Genomic DNA, 19,146 nt, shown 5'->3' with positions numbered 1-19,146 from the left:
GTATGTATATCTGCCATGTGGAATTTCCACGGGTGTTTTACACAGTGCTCTCTTGGATCTTGTTGGATTTTTGTGTCGGACGTCTTACGTTGAAAATTACGTGATTGCGCGCGCGACAATCGGTGAATCGCTTGTGTCACGTGCATGCAGACTTCCGGAAAGTTTTGCTAATTCGAACAATTTAAGTGAAAAGTCGAAACATGATCAACGCATATAAGTGAAGGTCATATTGATCAAAGTGGATCTTAACTTATGCTGGTCAGTTCAAATTTATTATACGACCGTAACGTTTGGATCAAAATATTTATAAAGTTATATAAAAAAATAAAAAAAATCTTCACAGAAGGAACAGCTTACATTAACAGAAGAACTCATCAAATGCCGGAGAACAATTTTTTATAAAATCTTAGTAAGAAAATTAATTATGTTTTAGGTCAAATAGATCAGAAATAACAGAGATCAGCAGAGTTAATAATAATAATATTTTACGTTGAAGCACCACGATTTCTTTCGATCAAATATGCCCTTCTTCACTTATTTGTGTTTGCTAATGTTTTCGCAAGCTGCTACAGGTAGCGGAGTTTAATTAAGATAACAATCAATCTTAAATGTCGCGAGTAAAATATATAATAGTATGTTACATATGAAGTTGGAGTTTCATGCCAAATGCGCGATAGAAATTATAAAATTGCTACATCGGAATATTTGTGTGTTATAAGAAGTGTTATAAGAAGCCTCGCGAATGTGGAAGTTTGAACTCGTCGATATATAAAGTTCCTCGCGTGCGTTGGATATTGAAAAAAACAATAACAAACGCTTCTATATCTTTAACATAATGTACAATTTCAATCATCGCGCGCTCAATGTGAATGGCAGAAAGATATTAACATGAATTAAATTATATATCGACATTGTCGATATATAATCTAAAATTTTTATGATCAATTGAGATTGGCATTGTTTTACGTTGCGCATTTACAACTGTTACATGCTTTTATAAATGCCAATCACAGTCAATCACAGAATATATCAAATAATGCTACTTTCTACGCCGGTTTCTCGGTCAATGACTTTCTAGCAAAACAATTCCACGCCAGCTATATCGATTTTTAAATTGGTTGCGTGTAGCAAACACATGAAATAGCTTCTTACGGGATGGAATGCATTCGCGATATACAGTCCAGGGGTTTTAGAAAACTCATCGCAAAACATACGAAGTGATATATGTAGAGTTCACAAAAATGAAATTCGAAGAAATACATGCGAAGAAATACAAACATGGATAAAACGCACAACATACGAGTCACGTATAAAGTCACGAATTATTTCCAAATATTAAATAATTAATATATTGTGTAATTAACTAATATATTTTAGTCACAATTTGGTGACACCATTAAATGCTACCGTTAAAATTTATTGCGTTCGCCCCGGCTAATTTCCCTTCCCGTCTAAATTATGAATTTTTCATCATGGCGTACGTTTTGAAAAATGGCTCTTGCGCTCGACTGCGCCAATTAATCTTGCGTAAACGAGAAAAATGTGCGCGGCGTGTTTCAAACTATATGTGAAAGGGGAGCGGTTAACGAGCTGATAAATGCGCGGAGGCTTTGGTTCGACCGTGCCGCGAACCTTGAACTTATCGACCAGCCTGTATTTATATTGTAACGACCCAAAAATCGAGTCAAGGACCAGTGAGGAAAAACGACAGGATCGTTTGGGTTCCAACGCTGTACACACGCACATGGTGCATGCGTGGACTACGTTCACCAGGACGTAACATTGAACTGTGGTTTCATGACTGAAAAAAGAGGAAAACATATTGAGAGCCTTGTCAAGTATAAATTCACCTCTACTTTCATCTTTATTTGAGTTATGTTACCATCGACAAAATAATTCCCTATAATGATTAAATGTCACAATTTCGGGCGCGCGGTAGAGAATACATGTGCGTAACGTAATTCGATCGAGAAATTGTCAAACAAGAGTCTTACCGTGAAATATGTATTTTTGTGTGTGTGTGTGTGTGTGTGTGTGTATCTAAAATGAGCTTGCTATCGGAAAACCAGAGAAATCACAATAAATGAAAAATAAAAACACGTCTATTATTAGTAGTTCGACTTCTTTGAAGTTGCAATGGGTGACAGTTAGAGTATGTGTAGGAATCGAGAAAAGGTCTATGTATGTGTACTACCGCCCTTGTAGTGTCTGCAGTAATCTGTCTTCGTTTTTGATATGCTAGACAGAACAAGATTGGTGCGTTAGACTTCAAAGGAATCTAATAGACAAGACAAATATCCCGACAAAAAGATTTTTACTTTGTCGAAACTCTGAGAAAAAATTGTAAATAAAAACGTAAAATCGGTTGAAATTGATAGTGCAAAAGATATTCGAAAAACTTTCGCATTTTTATGCACGAATTAATGTCAATCATATCTTTAACACTTTAAAACAGAAATAAGCTCAGGACGCTCTTTTGCATACATTATCAAGTTACTCGCCTCGATCTCCAAGAGTATCCACTGCCGACTTGCACTTTGGAAAGAGAAAGGATCCCAACGGGATATCGCGCGACCATCATAGAATCACGATTATTCGCGCGGGAGACGCGAAACGCGACGTGAGTGCCTCGACGTAGCTCTGCTTAACAAATAAATATCTTATTCAAGATAGTATTAGATTTAATAAAAAATCTTGTGAGTGTGACGATTGATTAAAAAAGATTACTTAAATTCACTTAAATTGCAATAGCAAATTATCAGTTTGCGAATTTAATTGGAGTACTTAATGGTGTAGTGAAGAAATATTTTACTTAACGCATTATATTTTTATGTACATTATTTCATATTATTGTAGAAATGTTGTACACAAATTCGTGATCGGAATTGAGTTGTGTTTCGGTTAATTATATTTTGGCATGTTGTGAATGCGTTGTGGATTTTTTTAGAGATCTTTCCCTAATTGTGAGATAAAATTTGTGGTTCACAATGAAGGTAAGATAATAGTAAATAAATTTTCATGTTATTTCCTCTATTTTTTTATGTTACTAATACATATATTCTACATAGGATGTAAAATAATTCTTTAGTTTCATAATACTGTCATTTATTTGTTAAATAAATCTGACGTGAAAACTTGTTTTATCTTTATTTAATTTTATCGATTTTCGAAAAGAATAAACTAGCTTAGTTTTCAATTTAGTTTTAATTTTAGTTTTTTTTTTTAGTTTTGTTTTTAAATAAATTTCTAAAGAATCGCGTTAAATTAAAAAATATACTTTAAGCTGAAAGCAAGTCCGATGCAAATATTTCCATAAATGGCAACGGCGGAAAAGCTATGTTGTAATTACCTCAATTACAGCAATTATTATGTAGCGCAACTGCAGTCGAGGTAATGTCAATCTTTATAGAATCACGCTACGCGGAAATGCTTTGTCTGTCCGTATGTATCTCCGTGCATAAAAGAGAATATCTTTATTTTATTCCAATTAATATTCCAGTTGATCTTCTGCGACGTTACACGTTTATGCAAATTTTTGCACAAAATAACAGCGCACAACAGAATATTGCACGAAATAATATTTCACATTTTGTGCGATAATTGAAAATAATCTGTGTGCCGGGAATCGAAGCGGCTCTATCTGAAACGGAATTGAAAATGAAGAAACGAGAAAAGAAACTTTTACACTGAGCCAATCTTATTAGGGTGGGTAACGCTCCAAACAAATTGGGAAATTACCGACGGTATCAAAGAACGAGCCGTCATTGACCAACTCGACGCTGGGAACGCGGACTCTCACGGGGGAAGCGGGATCGGTCGATGGATAGTACCTACGTGGGCGTCGCGACGCCGGCGCCGATACGAAGCTCACAGGTGGTCGCCACGCAGTCTGGCCGTGTTTCGTGTCGGGTGCCGTGCTGTACCGCGGTAGCGCCTCGGCGAGCTACCGGCTTTTTCGAGGTCCACGACCGAGCGGGGACTGCGAATCGATCCGCGGCCACTTCCGGCTTCCGTTTGTTGTGACGCCCGCTCGCTCGCGCGCGCGGTTCACCCCGGCGAAAGCAATAACCTCGCCCCCGCGACCTTTGTACATGTGTGCGATTCGATTGTCTCTCACCCCGCGAGAGTCGCACTGTCGCCGCGAGTATCTTCGCCATCGTGAGCTACCCCGCATGTAAGCTCGCTGACTTCCGGCCACGCGCGTCGACGTCGCCCGAATGCGCCGGTGGAATTTCGCTGATATAGTGAGCCAATTTGTGATCAAACCTATCCGGAGTAATTATGATAGTGAGATGAATGCGCTGTCGTAACACTGCTCAACGATAACCATTAATGAACCATCGCCTTTTGTCACTCTCATAATTATTCAATTAACAGACGACTGTTGATCTTTGACCCTCCGATGTCAAAATCTGTGACACAGTTACTAACGCTGAATCTCCATGAGATCCATGTATATCCATTTAATTTATGTTGACTAAAAGGCATTAATTTTATTAATTTTAAGGAAGTAAAATGACATAAAAAAATCGTAGGAAAAAGAATGTGTGCGGATGGATATTAAATTTATTTTAATAACAATAATTCAATACAGATGTGTAACGTAAAGAATATCATTGAGTAGGAGACCCACCGTTACTTTCAGAGGAGCAAATAATATAACAGTTATGTTGAGAGAAATTTATTCTATAAAAAGTATTGGATAAAGATGCAATAATGGCTAACTAATAATAAATAGCGACCGTGACTTGAAGTTATTTTCTTCAATCGAAATATACTAATAATTCAGTGAATTATATCTGACTGTCTGAGAGAGCTGGAACATTATACGTCAGACTTGTCTCTCAATATGCTTCATTACTATAATTAATTTAATACATTTCCATCATGTTGATTTTGATGTTAGAAGTCGATTTATAAAAATTAATATACGTGATGTTCGATATACTATTTTTATATTTAATAGTAGGAAGATCCGCGAGTTCAAGGATTTATCGATCGACTTTAATTTTTTGTTTCTGAAGCTTCATAGTATTCGTATTTACATTATTCTCGTGAACTTTATTCATTGAATCTCTCCGACATGTGGTGGATCTTCTAAAGTAACTTCTGCACGCTTATATTCGTAAAATATCGACTTTGAATTTTGAATCACGTGCATCTACGAGTAGCTAAAAGTTAGCTGTGACTACCGAGTGATTTTGTTTAATCCCTGACGAAGCGAAAGGACCTTAAAGTGATTTGCAATTTATTAACGACCAGAAGGCACAAGGATAAAGTAATCAACCGGCAGGAACTTTAGACTTTCAAACTTATTACTTCGTTACAAAGCTCAAAGACCAGACTCGACGCTACGTATCAGTTCAAACGCTTGACGTCTTGATATCAGAACCTTATTTCCGAACTCCGATATTCTTCGGTACTTCCTTTGTATGAAATAGGTCGTTCTCCTTAGATTCAGCCTCCTGCAGGAAACTTCTACATGTTTAGATTTTATCGAACGTGGATGCGGAAATAAAGCGAAATTATTGTCTGGAGTTATGCAGCGATATGCGAATTTTATAGCACAACATTATAATATTGCATCGCTACACTTCATATTTTTATATGCACATAATAAGATTTCGTGTTCTTAAGTACATTAAATATACATATAACATATAATGCAAATTCTTTAGAAAGAAATGTTCGATTGTTAGAGATAAAAAAATTCTGAAAGGACATCTTTCAATTTCTCGTGTCTCTTTGAACGATTGATCGAAAAGCTTTCTTCCCACTATGTCAATATGAAGGCTTTTACCCTAGTCTGATTTCAGTCAATTATAAGTGCGTGTGACGTGACGCGACGTAAAAAAATTCAAATAGAATAATCCTATTAAATCACAGTGAACGAACTGCACCAATGATAAAATTCGTCAAATCAAAAGGCGGATGCGTTCGGAAAAAAAAACGCGTGTCGCTAGAAACATCGGCGTGAGCAGAATATATATTTTGCAACTGTCGGAAGTTTTCTTCGCTGAGATTATTCTTCTAGATCTGAAAAAAAAAAGTATAATCCAATCAGCACGAAGGGAGACTTCCAACGATTGCAAAATAAACATTCTGCTAAACGCGGCCATTTTTTTTTAAATTTGTCATTTTTGCCATCTAAATATATTTACAATTTATCATTTATATAAATTACGCACGAAAAATGAAAGTTATAATTTTGATTGATGATTTAATAACGATTTTAGCAATTGAACACGTAATCGCCTCGAAATCACTGTACCGTCCATGCTGGACCATAAGTTTTTTTCAGCAACGATCTGAGAATTGCCCTTGAGGTATTCTTAAATCCATTATCTCGCGTATTTTCTGTAATTGATCGTTCAGCCGCATTGCTCGCTGTCAGTGCTGAATCTTCAGAATCGGTCCTCTCACGTGAACGCCGCCTAGAAACCTCGTCGTGGCAAAGCAGATGCAAATGGACGGCAGAAATAATTTCGCGCTGGTCGATGTGCACATGGGGAAAGAAAACAGAAATTCGTGCTTTGGAGAAAGAAAGGAATGAAAGAAAAATGAAGACAAGATTGAGTCGCGAATGGATATTCGTAATTAAAGCTGTCGTTCTTGGCGAAGTGCAGGTTTCTAAATATATGTTTGGTGTGTTTGCCCGTGTGTGTGTATGTTTGTGTATGTTTGTGTGTGTGTGTGTGTGTGTGTGTGTGTGTATGTGTGTACAGTCGACGATGGGTAAAAATAGTAAGAGAGGGAGAAAAGAGCTTGCACGACGGAACAAGCTTGCAGTAGACATCGTGATGTCGAGACGTCACCTGAATGTGCGTTCAGTTAGGTCAGTTATCGAATTCTCGGTCCTTGGACTTGTTTCGCACGTATCGTCAATTACACGCTGTCACTTGAGCTAGACATAACGTAAAGTCCGGCTTGTAACTGATGGATATTAATTATCAACGTCTGGTGGTCCGATTAATTCAAACGTAACATGAGGTAAAATTTAGACATGGCGAATATGGATACTATAATTCTGTAAATCCGACGAATCTGAAAAATAATCTTGAGAATATTAAAATTATTTTCTAAATAAATAAATAAAAATACGGTTAATATATTATTAGATAATTTTATCAGATAATTGTTAAAATTAAAATTTCCTCTCCCGTATCAGATACGCATCGTAAGATATCACGTCTCCCTATTACTACCGCGCTATTTTACGTGGTTGCCTTGTTCTCACAAAGATAGACTGTAACGTGAGAGGAGATAGGTCAGTAACCGTTCCCAAACACCCACCGCCCTTCCAGTGCTGTACCGCAACAAAGCGACATATTTCCTTCGTGTTTCATTTTAAATGTACAAACCTGTTCAATTGAAATAAATTAATTCAAAGTGAGCGAATAATATCCGCTAACGATTCAATACTGAGATTAATGCAATTTTGCATAAATAATAATTTCATAATAATCGGATAAACGTTTAACTTAATAAATTAATAAAAATTAAAATAGATCAATGATTATACATGAAAAAATTACGTGAAAATATAAGTTTTCAGTAACGCGTTTATGTGTCGGCGCTGTCTTCAATTTAACGTACAGGGTTTCTCAAAGTTAGGAAAGCCTGTAATAATTCTTGTAAAAACAAAAATATCGAAAATCGGTAAATTCCGATATTTAAAAAACTTTTGGCGTAAGTGCTGATCAACCATCACTCCCAGATGCGAAAGGGATAATAATTTTGGGTAATGCCATTGTATGAAATTTTCGCTTTTGTGACCTTTTTGTGTCGTTTTAAATGGCGTCATTCGATAGCGATTTAAAATTATCAGTGTTTTTATCGTCATAAAAAGGCCTTGCAAATAAACTCTCACTTGACCTCTGAGTGCCGTTTAAAATTTTCATCACTCCTCCCGCTTTTATGCACCTGGAAATGATGGTTTTTCAGGGTCCACACTAAAAGATAACTTTTTAGAATATCGGTATGTTTCACCATTTTCATATCTTTCTCCATGTTTTTGGAAAACCCTGTATTTGCCCTTGTTTATTTGTGATGTGCGTCTATACAAATCTGACAATTTTGAAATTCTAATATTATAAAGCTATGTATCGCATAAAGTTAAGCAAATATTATATATGCGATTATTATCTAGCGCAAGCGCATAGACAGATTTCAAACAAACAAGGTCAGATATTGGGGACACTTTTGATATGGTATTCAGTTTGACCGGTTACTTCCAATATGTTCTAAGGTGTACCTGAGATATAAATTGTAAATGTATACGAGTGTGTACAATGCGTTGAGCTCGGATTCAAGTAAGTTCAAATTCGGACAAGTAAGTTCAAATTCAAATGGCTGTGCGAATGAATTATTTTTAAGTAGAACTTAAAATCTAATAGGATTGCGTTAGACGTCGCGAGCTCTACAAGTCATGAATTTATGTAATAGACTTTTCATTTTTATATGATGACAACTGAAGACAACATTAGAAGAACGTTTGTGTGGTCTGTTCACCATTGTTTACGCGCTCTCTTTGTCGCGCACATAGACCTATGACATTCTTCTGAACAGTGTCTTCAGCTGTTGCATATAAATACGCGGCCTATTACATAAGTATTGTAAGTTCTGCAAAAATATCTCTTCGAGGTGCCTGTTAGTTTTCTATCTCGCTCATCCAGTTCTTCGGTGAGCATCCACGTGGAAAGATGTACGCACGTGACCAGGCGAACACTCTAGCGCGCCAATCGCAGCTCCATGTTTGGCGAACTCTACTATGGAGAGAGAGCTAAGAAGCGAGTTAACGGCTGGAGCTTCCTTCTGAGACAGTATTAATCCGATCGCGTTTGCACTGTCGTTGTTGGCTTCTGCTCAGCACCGCATATTCTTTTTCACCGAGTTCTTGCGCGAAAGCAAGTTCTCCTTCGAGGACCTTCTCTCTTAAAGTAACAACCACGCATATTAAAGTGTGCATTATGGGTACCGTGGCTTTAAGTAAGTTCAGTGGAAAGGTTCGGTGAAATAAATCAATAAGATAATACATGTAGGCTTATAAAATCTTTCAAGCGTGAATTTAAATGATATACTATTTTACATTTGTAAATATAATATAATGTGGGGTGTATGTTAATGAAGAAAGAATGTCACGATAATACTAACTCAATATATCACGTTAATAATAACATTACAGAAATAAATGAATGTTAAATTTCTTGATTAAAGGATAAATGTCATTCAGCTATCTTAAAAAAAGTTATTTATCTGACCTATAACGATCATTGGCGCAACATATACCACGAGTGTTCCGTGTTTCATTCGATCATATCACTATCCAGATAAAATTACACGAAAGTCTAAAGCGATTAATGAGATGTAAACAAAAATGACGATAATGCGCATGAGCTTTTATAATATGAAATTTGTATTCTCTAAGTTTTAGAATAAATTCAATTGAAATTTGAACACTTTCAAAATAGATTATCTGTTTCGCAAATAAAAAGTTATTTTTCAAAGCTTTCGTAAATCAGAACGATTTACGAAAGTTTTATTTCTTCCGATAGTTGAAAGTTAAAGATTCAAAGGATCGCGCGTACGCTTCAATAAAATCAAAGAAACGTCCAACAAATCCAGCAAATTCAATTGTCTTGATCTTTTGATGTCACTGTCAGTATGGTATACCAGATTTTTTTTTTTATATAGTCTTCCAAATTTCTATTTACTTTATTGTTTATAACTTTTTTTACTATTAAAGTTACATGCATTTCTTTGACATCGTTTTTCCTATGTTTGTCGTTTTGATTAAAGGAAAATTAGTTACAGTATATTCATTTTTATAAAAGTTATAAGCAATCAAATTTATCCGACAAATTAAAAATTAATGCAAAATAAGATGCACAAATTTTACTGAGAGAAAATTTATGGATGGTAAAATCGAAATTACGGAGATAAGATGAATTGTGTAAATTCTGTTTTGTTATATAAAAAAACTTCCAAGTATGTCATTCGTATTGTATAAATTGAGATGTGAAACAAGATTCTATTCCTATTTGTATAAGTAAAATTGCTGCATTGTGTTGCACATATTTTTATGAAATCATGCTTATTTAAATTTTTTACGATCAATAACACGTCTCCCGTAAGTTTCATTCAGGATTTATGTATACGGTCAACCATAAAAATTGAAAATTTAATATATTTTCTCTCAAATTTATGAGAAGAAATGAAATGATCAATAAAGTTATTTTTCATAATGAAACAAGAGTGCAAAAAATATAAAAATTTAATTGTCTTTTGTAAAATTTGAGCAGTTTTGCGATGGCTTATTCTATATTTGAATAATATATTAAATATTTGATAGATAATTTTTTCGCACGTATTTCTGATATAATTTTACTTTCCCGCAGATCGTCAAAGAGACAAAACAGAAGAGTCTGAAGAGATGCAACGGTGTCCATACTTACATGAGATGAAAGAGCGTTTGCTCTCCCAGCCGACACCAACTGATAGCCTGGACATGGAACGACTTGACGGTGGTACTCCTGTTAAGGAGGCTAATCTGCACAACGATTATCCGGCGCATACAAATCCAGGTGTGATACCTGAACCTCCAGAAATGCCACCTGATTCTTTGATTGGTACCGTTGTCAAGGTGAGTGATGAAATGTAAAGTGTAGTTTCCACTGAAGTCGACTGACGTACCGATTTCTTTTTCTTTTATAAGAAAGAAGAAGAAAAGTATGCCGATTGATTTTAGTGAAGACAAGCCTTTACGTTTCAATAAATTATATACATATACATAAAATGTCCCACATTGAGAAAAAAATAGTGTTATTACCATAATATGAATAAAATTTATCATCACTTTTTCAGTAAACTAAAAAAATATAATTATTAGATTATTACTACTAACATTATAGCAGTAATATAACTATATAAAAATAAAACTTTTAACTGTAATTATTTTAACATATAATTATAGTTACAATACCAAATATTTTTCTCTCAGTGTATAATCCGCACATATGCGGATCATTAATCAGAACTTTTGGTTAATACGTAGAAATAGTCTTCTCCTAACAAAAATATTGGGATATAATTTAAATATATCCCAATATTGGCAAATGCTCAACTGACTGAAAGAATCTATGACGAAAAGGAATATATTGGTTTTTGGACATCCGTATTCGCAAAATAAAATTAGATTGTAATGATATCAAGTGTAATTGTATTCATAACATAATTTCAAATTACGTAATAACTCTGATAAAAGTTTTATTGGAAATATTAAAATTTACTCTATGGTGATTTCAGCTGAATTCCGATGGCTATGGCTCGCACACGTCGCCAGCGCACGCAAGGCAGCCTCTAGTTCCACAGAATTCGAATAACCCACCCCTCTGCCTCACTCCTACGTATTCCGGTCCAGCTAATGGCATGCTACCAAAGAATGCGAAGTGAGTACATTCTGACAAATACAAGTTCGTAAGGCCCTTGACTGTAAGATATATATTAACATTTATTTTGTACGAAATAATATTTAAGATTTTTACAAAATGTTCTTAAGTATTTAACTTGATGGAAGGCACTTTTCTAATTTCATAATTGATGGTATAATGAACAATATGTATGACGGACGGAATATATTATGATATAATCAGAGGATATTCTTACAAAAATATAATACTGGGCGATAGTAATTAATTATTTATTTTGAGTAAATATTAAAAGCACTGTTGCTTTAAGTACTAAATACTTTTTAGATTTTTAAATAATTTTTAGAATTTTAACAATTGATCACTGCCTTTCAGTATTAAATTGGCCAGTATTAAATTAGATTTCTATAAGGACATATTGTAATATAATTTTCTTTCGAAACTATTTAATGTATACGTATGATAAAATCCGTTCTGCATTTTATCAACTTGAGATAAACATAAACATCCGGATCATTCGTTTAATCGAAAATCATCACACCATGTGGAACACCGATATCTCAAGTACATTGCTTATCACTAAAGAGTCTCTGGAAGCCTTCGGTCGACTTAAAATAGCTTTGAGATACTTACTTCAAGGCGGTTACATGTTTTACGATCTCCGATACTTGCAGACCGTTCGCTTGGTGTTTTAGCAAGCAAGTGACTTATATAAATAGAGCCAGTATATTTGTATATTTCAAGCTTATATATTTAGCCGGGATGTATCGATTCATCATATAATTAGAGAGGTGTCATTAATTGCTTAATAATCATCTGTAACAAAATTTTCATAAAATCTGAGAGTAAAACAAAGCTGACGTAAAACGCAGGATATAAATATCTCTGTATGGATATTTCAAACGTAGTTTCATATATTTTGTAGGGGCTGTAAATTACTTAATTAGCTAAATAAACGCGATCACTTTCGTTTCATTTACAAGGAACGATAAGTTAATAACATATCGATTCTATAATAGAGATCATCGAATGTAATAACTGATGCAGCAATTTACAGCCAGTCGGCTTAATGGTGCTTTAATATGGTGCTTTTAAAGAGAAATACCGATTTTGAGAGCTCTTTCGGATGGCGATATGTAGATAGAATAATTGGATCAACAGTCATTCATCTGACAGATGAAAAATTAATTAATGCAGAATAAGGTGCACAAAATAAAATTCACTAAAAATTCATAGTACAAATTCATGGTACAAATTCACAGATGAATTCAGAGTTTACGTAGAAAATGAGAAGATATATGAATTGTTCAAAGTTTCATTGGGAAAAAAACTTACAAGTACACACATTTCGCAGTGTAAGAGCGACTTCTTCGAGTGTAAGAGCTAAATTGTTAAAACTTGATTGTAAAAGAATTTATAGAGACAATTAAGAGGGAATTATTATTAAGAAGAAATTACTGCGCAAGACTCTTTCCCGGAACAGGAAAGAAATCATTTTCCATTCCAAGTTAAATTTTGGCACATCGTCGCGTTTGCGATATCTCTCATTCAGTAGTTTAGTTCCAGAGACGCGGAATCGTGGCAGCACTGCCAACGGGTCTCGAAATCAATACTGCTGTGCGTGAGTGTCTCGCTTGTCGCAATCCTTGAAACGCGATATTACAGCACGCAGAAAAATACTACGACGGAGCTGTTGCGCCTGATTCAATTGCACAAACCGGGTTACCACGCGATTCTTAATTCCTCGTTTAACACTTTTACGCTCTCGTCACCTTTATTAATGCGCATATATAAAAGATAAAAGAATGAAAGTAATAATCCGTGAGACAAAAGTATGAAACAGCAAAGATGAGATAAATGTGGAAGCTGCAACGAGGACACATGTTAAAAAGCTGAAACTTTATGATAATTCTTATACTTAAAAGCGGAAAGAGAAAGCCGCAGGTCTTATTACATTTGTATGCCTTTAAACCGCGATAAATTAAATGGTATCTTTACTGAATAATGCAATTATCGTGCCTCGTCGTTCTCTACTTTCTCTTCCTTGAAAATCTATATGAAAAAGATTCTAACACCGTGAAGCCTAGGATTGAGATGAACCATTGTCTGAATTATGTAGTCACTAAATAACATTAGACGTTCGTTATCGAAAGCGGAAATGTCATGATACTCTTTTAAATCGACTCCTGCCAACCAGCAGAGTGTAACTCAAGAATAACTCGCATCATACTTCAAATCTCGATCTTGAATCATCGATAAAGATCAGTAATCTGACCGATTGCCTTAATCCTTCAATGTCACTCTCAGTATGGTATATCCGGCTTTTGATTTTTTTCCAAAAATCTTTCCAAATTTCTGTTCACTTTATTGTATATTATAACTTTCTTTTTTACTAGTAAAAATACATATATTTGTTTAATACTACCACTATTCCTCAATGTCTGGCATTTTGATTGAAAAAATATTTGTTACAATATTGTTCATTTTTATGAAAATTATAAGCAATTAAAGTAATTCAACAGATTAAAAATTAATGCGGAATATGATGTATAAAATAAAATCCATTGAAAATTCATGAACGGTAAAGTCGAACCTATGAGATGGATTGTGTAAATTCAGTTAAAAAAACTTGCAAGTACCTAATTCGTATTGTACGGGTTGGGTATGACATACGCAGCGTGTTGCACTCGTGCACAAAATGATGTAGCGCGGTATTGAAGGGGTTAACATCAATCCGTTTGCAAGTAAAATACATACGTTGCGCATTTACCAATTTTGTCACGATACTCTTATTCATTTGTTGCCACATCGTCAAAAGCCGGCGCGATTTTGTTCTTCGGCAAGCAGCGCTTTTTCCAATCGTCGCGGTTTCTCGTCCCCGCTTAACGCGTATACACAGCCGCGCAATAAATTCCGCCAAATCCTCGGGCGCCGAATCGGCCGATCGAAAAGCAATTCCAGCATTCCAGATTGACAATCGGTCAAGCTCCGTTTTCGTCGGCTTGCGCACTTCCGTTCACCGTCGTCTTACATCGATCGGTTACGACAATCGGTACCGCGGTATGCACCGAGACGCGCCCACGATCGGGAAACTCTCTCCTCGCGCGACGGGATGATCTTCGACTCGAGAGCCGAGAAACGGCGGCAACGCCAAGAGGGTCGTACCAATGCGAATTTCGCGCGTGAGGAAGGTCAGCGACCCCGGTGGAAGGCGTTATCGAGCGGGTCAGTGGGTCGCAGAACCACGGAGCATTTTCCCTCCCCCTCCGTCACCACCCGCCGTGTAGTCCACCGCCCCACCCTCCCCCCCGCCCCGCATACAACTATCTCGCGCCGGCCACCTACCACCCCCGCCCCCCGACGTCTTCCTGTGGAAGAGCGGTTGGCGGTGGCTGAACCAAATACGCGCTTGAAATCTCGACTTTGCAAAAATTTGTCTTCTGGACGAATTTTCTAGCGGCGGATAATAGTTTCTCTTTCAAATGAATGTGCTTTGGACGCAACTAAGAACACTGCACTTGACACAGATATACTCCGTGTTTGTGTAACATTTTTTGCATCATCCGAATAAAAAAAGAGTCTCGTCATTATACGAGCAGTTTCTAAAATCGTCTCCGAAAGAGACAATTTTACGATGTAACGATAAGATGTAACGATATTTTTTTTATTCAGATGATGCAAAAATATTACACGAAAACTTGAAGTATATCTATGTCAAGTGCAATGTTTTTAGTTCCGGTAAAGCGTATTCATTCGAAAGAGAAGTTATTATCCGCTGCTAGAGAATTCCGTTCAGATAAAAGACGAATTTTTGCAAAGTCAAGATTCCAAACGCGTATTTAGTTCTAATTCTACTTTCGATTTACATTCCTTTTAATTGTAAGCAAACTTTGCGGAAGTGCTTTGAATTAAGTATACTTCTATCAAAATCAATGGAAAATTTTTCGAACAATTTCCGATTTAACGCGTTTAAATTAAAACGCGTTAAAAATTTGACGCCTATTTCACGCAAATAATGAGATGCCACTCAGACTTGTCGCATCTCTCGAATGATGAGCTTGTCGATGAAGAAGAATTGGGAAAAGGACGGCGAGACGTAGCTGTGGAAAAATTCATAGCACAACAGCTGCGAATTCTCTGGGACAAAGAGAACTCCTTCTTGCATGGGTAGCTCCTGTCGACAGAATCACGGAGATGCTCAATAAGCTTCGATGCCAGAAAACAAGAAAATATCTGTTCTGATCTACGCATCCTCCGATAATCGACGGTAGCATTTAAAAGTTAATGAAAGCCGTAAATTCAAGTACTTCTGCAATTTTTAATCTAGAGATATGTACTTATATATTAAATATCGATGCAGAAAATATCTATGAAGAAGCAATCATATTATATGCGATATAAATGAATCGTAAATATTGCAAATAGTTGATTTAAAAGATCGTCGCAGTTTCTGAACCTTTTGAATCAAAAAAATATCAAGAAAGAAACGGATTTATGTACAAGAAAAATTCATGAAATTTTTTTGAAAAAGAAGAGCTATTCCAAGTGCAGAAAAGCATTATAAAGGACAATTAGAGATGAGGTTTAGAATGAGAACACGCGAAAATATATTAAACCAGTTTACCAGTTTACCTATACAAATGAAATTAGCCCACTAGAGTAATCAGAGAAATGGAAGTAGTTTCATTTTATGCATGAAAATTAGCTAATAATAAAAGTATAGTAACGCTATTAATATCACTGCTGTTTTGCAGGAAAATATACTAGAATGAGAAATGCTCTCTACAAATTTTTGCCCCCTCCAGATGAGATAGCTCGATTTTTTTCTTCGCGGAAACAGAATGGAATGGTGGCACCGTTGAACATCCGCGATTTCTTTATCACGATTTTCTACGTCCAAAGCACGTTTACGTCTGTAAAGAGGGATTTCAAGAAGTGGTCGACGACACGAAAGAAAAATTCACAAAGACGTAAAGACGCAGGACTACGCCGAGGCGGAGAACGTAAGGCGTCGGAGAACGTATAAGCTAACGCGAGAAGATGGGGGACATCATCTCCCCTGAGGAGGGAAACGGAGGACAGCTACAAACAGAGCGAGAGAAAGAGAGAGAGTGACGGGGGGGGGAGGGAAGAGAGAGAGAGAGAGAGAGAGAGAGAAATATAGAAATAGAGAAGAGAAGAGAGAGAGAGAGAGAGAGAGAGAGAGAGAGAGAGAGAGAGAGAGAGAGAGAGAAGAGCACCCCCGCGGCTCTATATAGACCAAAAGCTCTCGCGTTCGCATTGCGCTTGTGCGAGAAGCTGCCGTTGCCCGGGAAGAGACCTCCCGGCCAGCCTCAGTCTCCGGGATGCTGGGGGCGGCGATCGTGATTCTACCCCCATTTTCATAGCGCTCCGATAACACAGCCCGACTGATTGCAGCGCGGTCCCGTTCGTTTCTCGGCGACCACTCTCGTCGAATTAGCCCTCGTCTCGTCGCCACCGTTCATCTCGCCCGGCTCGGCGCGCGCGAGTAGAGGAGCCCGGGCCTCGTTGTCTCCCTTGAAACGGGTCCATCCTCTGTTGGCGCCGCCGTTGCCGCATCTCCGTCCGTCTATCTCCTGTCTCCCTCTTTCTCTCTCCGGGGATCCCAATCCGCCCTCTGTCCCTTCTCCGCGTCCACGCTTCACACCCTTTTCCGAAGCCGGGGCGCAGTCACCGCGAGAGCCTTCAGCCAACCGCCTCTGGCAGGTGAGTCTCTCCCGTCATCTGTCGTCGCGGGTGCGTCGCGACGCTCAAAGTGGTGGTCGTTGTCGGTCAGCGGAGCGTACAGTGCACTAGGATCCTGGGAGATTCAGCCGCGCTCGTGTGTGCACGGAATTTTCCATTAGCTCGTTCAACCAAGTACGCGGGATCAGAGACCTACGTATTAGGTCTTGGGGATCTCTACTTTCTTTCTCTCTCTCTCTCTCTCTCTCTCTCTCTCTCTCTTGTTTTTGCTCTATCTCTCTCCGCCATTCAACTGCCTCTTGGTATTGCTCACACATTCTTTCCAATTCGAACGTAAGCCTCAGCTGCCTGTTCTTTTGCAATTCAATTCTGCATAGGCGATTCTGCCGACGATTCACAAACTGTAGCGCTACAGAGCTTTTTCCCTCCTTTCGTAGAATGGAGAAGAATTGAACGAGCATATCTTCAAGATTTTATTGTCATAAATAAATATAAAATGTAGAAGTATCAATTATATATTTTATATATACATTTTATGTTATATTTCACATACACATATATCATACGCAATATATTACCGATCATATTACGCAGTACTCTAATGTCACGAGAAAGGGTGTGCTCCATTTTTGCGCTTCAGCAAAGAGAGCCTTAATGAGACAAAGAATCAAAGCGCAGGCGCTTCTGGGAAAGGGGAGATTTAGAGAGATTTAGTTAACTTGAATTGTTCGAGATTGTAAAGATAATTCGCGATAGTCAATTAGTTAATACAATGGCTTAATTGAACTCGATTAATACCGAGGCGTGCACCAAAATGGCCGCACAGTAGGTACCAGCGCTCCGAAACACGACCACCACGTAGGGGGCACTTGAGCTCGCGCTAGGGGGTATTAGATCGATTTGTTACAAGATCGTTGAGTACCTTTTGACGATCATCAGGAACTCGTGAGACAAGACGAAATCCACGATGGTGGGCGGTGGCGACTGTAAGGTCGCTACCGTAGAGGTAGAGGCGGCCTCCGGAGGCGACAACACGGCGACACTTCCGGTCACCAGGCCCCTCAATCCGCAAAACTCGCCGCCGAATGCACAGGACAACGCCGAGAAGAACAATGCCGCAAACAAAGAAATGGAGCTGAAGAATGTGCGATCTACTCCGGCGAAAAAGTAAGGCGCACGCTGTAGCTGAGACGAGCAAATAAAAAGATTTTTTATTTAAGGATGGTATCAGGTGTATAGTTTCTGCAGAAAATTTATATTTTCTGTATAAAAATGAATGTCATATATACATATGTGAGACAATTTATTATTTACATTTAAACATACAATTTATAGCTTAAATGAAAATTTCTTCACTTTATTTTAATTATTTTCTTTAAAACACACCTATTTTTTTTATTGAAATAATTTTTGATTCATGTTCTAAATCGTTACCAGATTTTTTATTACGTTTAAATATAATATAGAAAAAATTATATTTTCATAATTTTGTTATCTCATTAAAAAGTACGTGTTTGTTTCGAAATTGCAAATGTAGCGTTAATAAGTACTTATAGTAGATGAAACAGTTTTTGTACAATCCGTTTCTTTCGGGATAATTTTGCGCGAAGAAGATATTATTGCAAAGCGCTTCCCTCTAGCGTAAAAAATATACATTTGTCATTCATATCAGTATGTTGAATGAAGCAATATTCTTCCTTTTTGAGTAAAATTGTTTCAGAAAGAATGGGTGCAATTATTCTTATCATTTATTACAGTTCGCTAATTTTGATCCTGATAAGTTTTCTGGAGCATTATTGAGAACTGAATGTTTTTCTGCAAGAATGAAATCTAGGTCAAGTATAAACGTCATTTAGTCCGGTCGTTGTGCGCATGCTAATGAAGCATAATTATTTAACGACATGTTAATTACGTGCTTGTGAATTTATAATCTTATAGTCTGGCGTGACTTATAGTACGTACAACACTGATTCTAATCAATCAAAGCATAATAAAAGCCAATTTATTCAAAATA

At 37.0% G+C, this 19,146-nt stretch overlaps 1 protein-coding gene across 6 annotated transcripts in view; it reads left to right on the top strand.

Moving 5' to 3' along the window:
- The window catches only part of LOC108749455, a 32,710-nt gene that overhangs the window by 732 nt on the left and 12,832 nt on the right, over window positions 1-19,146 (top strand). The window contains exons 1-3 of one of the 6 annotated variants that reach the window (XM_018488188.1): window positions 2,896-2,993; window positions 10,398-10,642; window positions 11,305-11,447. In XM_018488188.1, coding sequence (XP_018343690.1) covers window positions 10,433-10,642; window positions 11,305-11,447 — 353 coding nt within the window. In that variant the 5' untranslated portion in view covers window positions 2,896-2,993; window positions 10,398-10,432. Of the gene's footprint in view, window positions 1-2,895; window positions 2,994-6,809; window positions 6,836-6,863; window positions 6,991-8,968; window positions 8,989-10,397; window positions 10,643-11,304; window positions 11,448-16,780; window positions 17,154-18,071; window positions 18,300-19,146 lie in introns of those variants that run through there. The other 5 variants (XM_018488186.1, XM_018488187.1, XM_018488185.1 and 2 more) reach the window with 5 other exon arrangements.

The sequence above is a fragment of the Trachymyrmex septentrionalis genome, unplaced genomic scaffold (assembly GCF_001594115.1).
Source record: "Trachymyrmex septentrionalis isolate Tsep2-gDNA-1 unplaced genomic scaffold, Tsep1.0 scaffold29, whole genome shotgun sequence".
NCBI lineage: Eukaryota > Metazoa > Arthropoda > Insecta > Hymenoptera > Formicidae > Trachymyrmex > Trachymyrmex septentrionalis.
This window is presented reverse-complemented; position numbering and strand designations above follow the sequence as displayed.